Consider the following 9,947-nt stretch of genomic DNA (forward strand, 5'->3'; position numbering starts at 1 on the left):
ATAAACAAAGGGCAGACCAAATGCAGAGGCGTAGCGAGGGGGGTACATATGTCCCCAGACGCCGAACCTAGGGGCGCCAAAATGGGTTGAAAAAAATATTAAAAGCTCATTTTAGCTGCAGTTTTGCATTATAGTGATTTAGAATTTATGGGGGAGGGGGCGCCAAATTGAAAGCTTGTCCCAGGGTGGGGAGCGCCAAATTTAAAGTTTGTCCACGGGCGCCGGGAAGGGTCGCTACGCCTCTGACCAAATGATCCGTTTCTTTCGATTTTTATCAGTAAAATATATTTGTAAAAACTAACGTCTTACTTGTATTGTCACACTGCTCTGGTAAGAAGTTCCCTTCCTGGTCACATTTTGCGAACCACTGTCCTTGGTATACGATCATTGAAATGGTGCACATCAGAGATTTTCTTTGGCATGCCGTAACACAGTGGGATACTGCGGGTAATATGCAAACCGGGAGTTAGGATGTCATCCGTTTATGACGTCTACAAAAATTAGGAATTTTAGACCCCGTCCCCTTCCCTCGTCCACACGCGTCCACTTTCTAGAGCAGGGGTCTCCAAACTACGGCCCGCGGGCCGGATGCGGCCCGCGATGTCCTCTCATCCGGCCCGCGGAGATATTTTTGTCCACGGAAAAAAACGTTTGTTGGTGATGGCTGAGGAACTTTGCCCAGAAAAATCAAAGACATGTCTGGAAGAAACTGGCTCCCGAACTGAAATTTGATAGTTAATGTGGCCCTCGGACTGAAAAGTTTGGAGACCCCTGTTCTAGAGAATTGCCGCGGTCAATGCTCCCCACCCCCCTCGCGCTTATAAAAATGTGCCGCTTTTTTTTTTAGTTAGTCGGTATACAGTTACATCTCAGATACATTTATTCAACAATTAAGAGCTGGTGGGGTTTTTTTTAAACACGAAAACTGCTTATTTAATACATTTTATATGCATAATTTTTTTTAAGATGTAAGTAATTTGTAAAATTCGTCAGTGGTCGTCCATAAAACCCGCCACTCCCCCCTCGTCCACACGCGTCCACAAAAGTCGATTTTTGTCCCCGGACCCCCCCCCCCCCCCCCCCCCCCGCCCGTGTGGACGTCATAAATGGATATCTCTTATCGAGAATTAAGTTAAAAGTATGCGGTGTTTAGTTAAAGTATAGTGAATAGCGCGAATTAGCATAATATTAGGATGTTTATAAATTCTCGTGATCATAAGTTTACATCCGATTTGATTAGAAAGCCTATAATAAAATAGCAAAAAAAAAAAAACATTTTTACGCGCTCTTTGTGAAACGTTATCCGTCTTTTTGACACACTTGTGACCAAATGACACACCGTCCGTAACATCTGGAACACACTCAAGCCCTTGGTCGCATATCTCTGTGTTGGGCACACCTCGGAATGGCATATTCAGCACACAAGACTCACCTTCTATCTGAAGTGGAGAAAGAAAGACTGTTAAAAGCGCCAACCTTTTGTAGTCTAGAAATTCCTACTCGGTTTATTTTAGGCTTTTCTTCATGCAATGCTCTCCTCCTTTCTGGGGCACGCTTGCACTCTCCACGCCACCCCCCCCCCCCCCCATACCTCGGGACAACATACATTATATATTTATTTATATAGAAAATGTATACTTGATCATCCGCCCCGTATATTTTGAATGCTCCCCACTCCCCTACATGAATTTTCAAATGCCCCCCCCCCCTACTGTGTAGTAATAATTAAAAACGTTAATTTTCTTGAGAATTTTCTTTATTTTACGGTGAGTGGGTGTATAATTTTGCGACGTCCTTATGGAGGATTGCTTTTTATAACACTTGCAATGGTAAAGAGGGGGGGGGGGGGGGGGGGTTGATATAGTCGAAGGGGGATAATCCGAAAGGGACGGAGAAATGTTACTGTTTAAAATGAAAAAATTGCAATGGGATAATGCCATTTTGTTTTTACTATTGTTACAGTTTAAATGATAGGAATGCGATTTTATTGAAAATAAAGCTTTAAAAAAAAACATATTGATTACCTTCGCACAAATATTGTAGCATCCGCAAAACCCTGCATGCTCGATTATTCCACCTTTGCAGTCTAAAACTGGCTGAACCGCATTTTCGCAGAACGTTGGCAGGCAGACAATGGCATTTGATAGGCCAAAAGTTAAGGATATCAAGACAAGCCTATACATGGTTCTGTTATAGAAATTTATATGTATATATATATATATATATATATATATATATATATATATATATATATATATATATATATATATATATATATATATATATATATATATATATATATATATATATATATGTATATATATATATATATATATATATATATATATATATATATATATATATATATATATATATATATATATATATATATATATATATATATATATATAGGTAAATATTAACACAGGAGCGAAGAATTTTGTGCAGTTGAAAAATTAACGAAAGTAAATTGATAAATTGATATTGATATAATTTACATATTCGTCTTTATACCTCACCGTAATCTATAGAATATGCTGCTGCAACACGGCGTTAGTTTCAAATGTAAAAGACCGACTAGACCTGTTTATGTGCTAGATAAAAAGAAGTGAATCCTTATCTATACGATGTAATTAGGGCAATCCATTAATGACGTCACGTTTTTTTTTTTTTTTTTTTTTTTTTTTTTTTTTTTTTTTGCATCACCCCGATCCCACATTGTAACACATGGTGACAAAATACTAGACCCCCCTCCCCTTTAATGACGTCATACCTAAGCTTACCATGTGCAACTCCCTCAATTTTTTGACACAAGCTTTACACTCCTCTCGCAAACACAGAAGGCTCTAATTTTCATGGGTAGCCTAATTTTGTTAAGAGTCACATTCAACCACACACAGGAGGGGGGGGGGAGAAGGATGGATGAGAGGGTAGTGTCGAATTCACAAATTATGTATTACTGAAAAGTAGCAAATAAAACAACTAAATAGCGGCGTATGCTTACGGCGCGGAGCAGCTCGTTATTTATAATATCCTATACTTTGTAGGGTTTTTATTTCAAAAGCTGCTAAGCATTATATCGCAGCTTCTACCGCAGCTTCAACTCAAATATAAACCATTCAAATTTATAAATCCAGTATAATAACTTTAAAGCCAAATGAAAAGTGAGGTTTGTAATGTAAATCTTCTTGAAAAATGTAGATCTAGATTTATCAATAGATTTTAAATGGAACTTCTAGACTGAAGATTTCTATTAGCTAGGACTTAAATTGCTAAAAAATCTGGCTTTGCTTGTAACCTTGTATATCAAAATGGCTTCTGTCTTGGTGGCCAAGGCCACTGCTAGTTCGTTAGGACGTAAGTCTATGTCAGGTAAGCAACGTAAGTTAAAAGCCATTTATTACATAAATAATCAGAATTGTTTACATAAGCTTAAAAAACATAAAATTGCTTAGGCCTACTTTTAAAAAGTTGGTGAAAGATTCTTTAATCTTTTTTTATTCTTACCTTGTTTTTGTTTTCTTCACTTTTCTTTCGTTGTTTTTTGCCCACGAGATATCTGTTTCAGTGTTAGATCTAGTAGTAACTTAGTAGTGTCTAGGTCTACATCTAGATCTATATATATATATATAATATATATATATATATATATATATATATATATATATAAAGCAGTGTGTGTGTGTCTGTTTGTCTTTTTATGCATTACTAGTACTATAGGCCTATAAATAAAATAAAAAGCCGGATGTGGCTCGACACCGTTCATCCAAATATGGATTTTTCTCAAGTTTTGACAACAGTTAATTGTCTAAAGCTAAAACTGTAAAACAAATATTCATAGAGAAATATGCCTGTTTTTGTGTGGAGGTGAACGTGAAGCAGGGAATAAAATACGCCAAAATAGAGTTTTACCAAAGATTAGTTTGTTGGAACTCACTATGAAAGATAATTAGTAAATTAGGGGTCTTCAATCTACATTTTTAGACACTTTCCATCAGTCCTAATTTGATGCACCACCTCAGTAACTGTTGTGACTAACACAACTGTACAGTCAGTGCAGTCTACACTACAGACTCTTCATAGTACTGAGCTAGTAGCTAGATTTAGAATCTAGATTAATTGATAAGTAAAGATTTAGGGCCTATTCAATTCAAATTTTATTAGCTTAATAAATTTCAAACCACAATGTCACAACTACTAGAATAACTACATCTATCTCTTACACTCTGTTGACACTTATGAGGTGTATGCTATGCATGTCTAGAAAACAATAAACTCACCACAGGTTTACATTATCTGTGGAAAAATGTTTTTATATAGCCTAACATTTATTTTTTTTTTGAGGTTTTTTTTCTAAACATGTGTAGTATGTATATCTGGCGCGTGTAAATGTGGTTTTAAATAATTTAGCCAGCTTCTATGGCCAGGGTAGAAATTAAGATATCTAATTGGCATACACACACACACATAACCTACATCCACTTTTATTAGTTTACTTAAACTTGTAAACTAGTAGCATAAACACAACTTACTAATATTCTATTGGATCTTTTAACTATAAGGCCCTAAATACTATTCTTTCTGGTCTACATGTCACTATTCAAAAGATGAAATTGTTAAATAAAAGCAATGTATATTTGTAATCAGCAATAGACCTGTTAAGCAATGTCTGTTAAGTTTTAACATGAATTAAATTTTGAATTATTTTAATGTCCTAACTTTCAATACTTTTAGGTCAAACATGGTACCAGGTGCCAAGAGCTGTTGGATGCATCATCATTCAACAAAGAGATGCATCTACTAATGTTCCTACAAAGTTGTCATCAATGAAGCGAGGAACAGGGGGTCGAAGCTCATTTAGTGGCATTGTTGCCACTGTATTTGGTGCTTCTGGCTATCTTGGAAAATATGTGTGTAATAAATTAGGTAAAATACTCTAATTCTGCTTAATTATAATGTATGTATTTTTTTGTCTAAAGAGCGTATCTTTAATAATCTTAAATATATGCAATATTATAGAAAATGTTTATTTTATATTCAGGTAAAATTGGTTCCCAAATCATCATCCCCTATAGAGGTGACCAGACATACATTGAAAGATTACGTTTAACAGGTGATCTGGGACAAGTACTCTTTTTCGTGAGTATTTTACGCTTGTACATAGGTTGTAATGTTGTGGCCGAATCTTAAAAGTTGGCCCATTTTTTAAGGAGCCATTATTTTATGTGTATGTTTTATGCATAGAATCAGTATTATTTGAATTTATATTTTTCTAGCCATTTGAACTGAGGGATGAAGAGTCCATTAGGAAAACTGTCCAGTACTCTAATGTTGTGATAAACCTTGTAGGCAGGCAGTATGAAACCAGGTATGCACATCTTTTATACAAAACTGGATTTCAGTTACTTCTTGCGCTTAAGTTAGTAATTCATTATTTAATAATGAGTTATTTTGCGTAACATAATTATTTTATTCAAAATATTGTTTGTAGGAACTACAATTTCCATGATGTTCATGTCGCTGGCGCACGTAGATTAGCAAAGATTTCAAAAGAATGTGGTGTGGAGAAATTTATTCATATATCTCATTTGAATGCTAAGGCAGAGCCACAGAAAGTTTGGGAAACTTCTAGAATTTTGAAAACAAAGGTACTTAAAGTGTTTTGTGTTTATATCTCTGGAAATTTTCATATTTTTTTTTTTAAATATTTTTTTAAAATAAAGTTCTGTTTACTTTGACAGTATGAATCAGAATTGGCAGTTCGTGAAGAGTTCCCTGAAGCAATTATCTTCAAGCCCTCTGATATGTTTGGTGCTGAAGATAACTTCCTCAACTATTACACAAACAGATGTAAGTTCATATGTTTACACACAACCTCTTGTATTCTGGTTACATGTGAAAGTAGACTTCCCCAGCTGGGCAGATGAAGTAGACTCCATTTATGTATGAAACATTAATTTATATTATTGATTCACCAACATATGTTTTTCAGTTTTTCTAGTCAACTTTTTCTAGTTACTTTTAGTCAAATATCCCTTCCTGCTTGCACACATTTTTTTACAAGTTTTAGCCTTAGACACTTAGGCTTCAAAATATTAAACAGTATATTAACTGGAGGCACTATGCATAGTAATAATATTTATAGTATATTTTTAAATGCCAAAAACATATCTAAAAGAAAATTTTTATTGAAATGTAATATTAAATGAGGTCTGATTGTAACAGAATGCTTTAAAGCAAAAACTCAATTGTAAATACATGCTCTGTTCTGACTGCCACGTACTAAATATTCAGTTTTTCATGTTATTAATGCATCTGAACATGAGATAAGGATAGATAATGTCCAGTGATGAATCTTTTTTAGCATGCAAGCTGGCCTCTGTGACGCAATACTAAATGGCTTTAATTAGACAAATATTAAAATATGTGGTTTAAAGTAAGAATATGTAATATTTCTTCATGCACAAACCTAATTGAAATCTGTCTTGTCCATGACTTCAATATTGTCATAATCATGGGCTTTGGTTAATTTAAAAAAAAAATAATCATGTTAACGTTTATGACTTAGAAAGTATTGTACCTTACAACTGTGCATGAAGAAGCTTAATAGAGTTTTCTTCTGTCCGGATTTGTATACTGGGAGCCTCTTTTGTGTCTGTACAAATTATAAAAAAAAAATGCAGCAAAAATATTGGAAATAGTTTCCTAGCTTCATGTAAAATGAACAAAATCACCACAATATCTGGTTTGTGTAGATCATGAAGGATAAAGATAAAAGATACTTTTTGTAAAAATCAGTTTTATTCCATTTGAAATTGTTCATCCCTTATTTAAAAGAAATAACTTTAAAAAATCAGTATAATCTTTCTGAATTCACACTATTCTGATGAGTACCTCAGGGAAAGTGAAGGCGACTTCACCTGCTGAGGTCACAGAAACAGGTTAAAATCTACTTAACTTGCTCAATGGACCGACAGGTTTAAAAAGGGGACTTTGCTTATGTGTGATATGTTGTTTCAGAACACTTGTTTCATTTGATTTTGTCTTTTTTTTCAGTAAGATGGAGCTGGTATGGTAGATTCTCGCTTTTTTCTGATCATATAAGGGGTATTCCACTGTGGCAAAGAGGAGAACGAACAATTAAACAACCAGTTTTTGTAAGTAGATTTGGTGGTCCTTTACAAACTTATTAAATAATGCTAATCAAACATGTTGACACCAAGTTAATTAAGAAAGCAAACTCAAACATTTGTTTTGAAATCTATGAAATAAATGTATAGACCTTGTTTATTTTTTTATGTTGAGAAATGAGGTAATTGGATAGTAAATACTAGGAAACAAACAGCGGCCTGTCTTTTTCAGTACATTGTTTGATATACTGTCATTATTTATATACCATGACATTATCTTTTCAAATCTGTAGAGGGTTTATCCTGATCTCATATGTATCCTGTCTTCAACTAACGGTTCATTGTTTCATATGCCGCTATAATACTCTGCATTTTATGTAGGTTTCTGATGTTGCTGAAGGTATCATTAAAGCTATTCAAAATCCAGACATGGTTGGCCAAACCATCCAATGTGTTGGGTAGGTTGTCTTTTTTATTTGCTGTGTTAGTCCATGTGAATAAACTTTAGTATCCAAACCATCCAATATGTTGGGTAGGTTGTCTTTTTTTATTTGCTTTGTTAGTCCATGTGAATAAGCTTTAGTATCCAAACCATCCAATGTGTTGGGTAGGTTGTCTTTTTTATTTGCTGTGTTAGTCCATGTGAATAAACTTTAGTATCTATATTACTTTTATTTGTATTGATTTTATATCTCTTCCCTAGAATAAGACTGTTGCTACTCCATTTTTAAAAACTGTTTACAGTCTTAATGTTTTGTTTTCTGTAACATTCTTATAAGTGGATTCAGGCAAGAATGAAGAGAGATATTGTCACAAAGTTTTTACCGTAATGCCTTGCGGGATTTAGAACAAAAAATGTAGTAAGAACAGTCTAGGTTCTGGGTAAGAAATATATCATGGGCTAAGAGATTTAAAAAAGTACTTGATCTTTGCAGGCCTCAGCGTTACTACTTGGCTGATATTGTAGATTTCATCATTAATGTAGTCAGACGTGAGGATGTGTTGGTGAGATCTGGTTATATGTTTGTGCCTAGGTAAGTTTTGAGTTGTTAATTCAGAGGGGTCATCCATAAATGACGTCACACTCGTAGGGGGGAGGGGGGGGTCCGTAATTTTGTGACGATGTGTGATGAGGGGGAGGGGGGAGGGTCAGATTTTGCAACGTCACATTTTTGCATTATAAAAAAGCAATGTTAGAAAACGAATTTTAGACGTTATTTCGCGTTTTAGATAACTGTTTTAATAAATTGTAATCGTTTAGACAAGATTTTGGAAAAATATGGATGTTTTAAAAAAATTCAACTGCAATTTTGAGGGGGGTTGTAGGTTGAGGTGTGACGTCATTTTAGGGGGGGGGGGGGTCTGGCTTTGTGTGATGGGGGGGAGGTAAAAATCGTCAAAAAAAGCGTGACGTCATTTATGGATGACCCCAGAGTCATTGTTTCAAGTCTAAATCTTATCATTTTCAGAAAAAGGATCTACTATAATCTCTATTTGTTTTATACTATACATTTCTTTAATAATATTTATTTAAACTAAAATTTTGTGACATTGACCTAAAAATAATTTTAGTGCTCAATAATAAACAATGACAAGCATAAACCTCTACAAGACTTGTAAGGCAAAATGTTATAAGATAATAAAATTTACATTAATTGAAGTTGGTTTTATTAATAATATTAAAAAAAAACCTTACTGGCTTTAATCTAGTGTATTAATTTTTTTCACTTATAATTTAATAAAATTAATTCATGATGTTTAGGCAAGTGTGTGTTTTACATTCTTATTATAATAAATTAATATCCTTGTAAATCATCTAATTTTGTTGTTGGTTAAACTCAATAGTAATAAATTATTATCAATTATAAAATTTAACTTTTTTTAAAATACCTAGATTGAGAGCTAAGCTATACAACAGTCTTCCTATGGGGAGGTGGTATAACACAGAGAAGTTAGAGATGGTATGTACATTTTGATTGAATTCATTAAAATCTCTTTTTGGTATTGATGTTATATAGATCTACCTGCATTTTGACTTATTGAATTTTAAGAAATATTGTCTAGTGTTATGTTTATTTGAAGATTATTTCCCTTTTCAAATGAGATTTTAATTAATTAATTTTTTAAAATTTGCTACTACAGGAAGCATTGACAGACTGGACAGTTCCAGGAAACCTTACCCTGGAGGATTTAGGTGTAACTCTAACTCAGTTTGATGACATGGCTAGGTTCTTTTTGAAGAGCAAACGCAGATTTGCATACTACCAGGAAGAGTTGGGAGAATTTGATGAAGCCCCTTCCCCAAAACCTGCAGAATTCTACCAAGACAAATCACTTCAGATAAGATAATTAAATTGCAGAAGAATTAAGGAATTATAAATACTGGCTACAAATATATTAAGAATTTTTTTGAAACTCACTTTTAAAGCAAGTATCATAAGATTTGTGACAACTGTTACAGCTAAACAATACTAGATATTCAGCTCCAATTGCTTGTACATTACATTTTAGATTAAATACAGCTAATTGAGAGCTGGGTTCAAACTGTGCATTACTTGCTAATGTAACTTGTAGATAATTATGGTCAATTCTGGTTGTCCATGATAAAGAATTAGGTTTACTGTTCACGATTAATATCTGTATTTAAAATAATATTTGACATGTTTTTAAATAGGATATTAAAGTTGTATAAATTTAAACCACTGCTATTTTTTTTTTTAATTTACAAGTACAAGTAGTTATAATTAAATTAATTTTTAAAAATATAAGCATTATCACTGCCTGTCACCCCTGCTAGGGTATGGGCTAACCTCTTTG

At 33.6% G+C, this 9,947-nt stretch overlaps 2 protein-coding genes across 2 annotated transcripts; one reads left to right on the forward strand and one right to left on the reverse strand.

The window, feature by feature from the left end:
- Positions 1–309: 309 nt before the first annotated feature.
- On the reverse strand, positions 310–2,187 carry LOC131954470 (uncharacterized; the record flags this gene model as incomplete). The annotated part of the gene is made up of 3 exons (XM_059318180.1): positions 2,025–2,187; positions 1,283–1,439; positions 310–441 (listed from the first exon to the last, which is right to left on the reverse strand). Coding segments are annotated over exons 1-3 (448 nt in total), but the record flags the coding sequence as incomplete, so codon positions are not given.
- A 1,085-nt stretch (positions 2,188–3,272) lies between these two features.
- On the forward strand, positions 3,273–9,829 carry LOC131954473 (NADH dehydrogenase [ubiquinone] 1 alpha subcomplex subunit 9, mitochondrial). Its single transcript, XM_059318192.1, has 11 exons — positions 3,273–3,372; positions 4,735–4,926; positions 5,042–5,139; positions 5,277–5,368; positions 5,492–5,648; positions 5,742–5,850; positions 7,057–7,157; positions 7,512–7,588; positions 8,066–8,160; positions 9,021–9,091; positions 9,273–9,829. Exons 1-11 carry the CDS (start codon positions 3,312–3,314, stop codon positions 9,477–9,479), a joined length of 1,260 nt encoding a protein of 419 aa, XP_059174175.1. The 5' UTR covers positions 3,273–3,311; the 3' UTR covers positions 9,480–9,829.
- Positions 9,830–9,947: the final 118 nt, after the last annotated feature.

Source organism: Physella acuta, unplaced genomic scaffold (assembly GCF_028476545.2).
Source record: "Physella acuta isolate Inbredline_101_S28 unplaced genomic scaffold, ASM2847654v3 ptg001003l, whole genome shotgun sequence".
NCBI classification, from domain to species: domain Eukaryota; kingdom Metazoa; phylum Mollusca; class Gastropoda; family Physidae; genus Physella; species Physella acuta.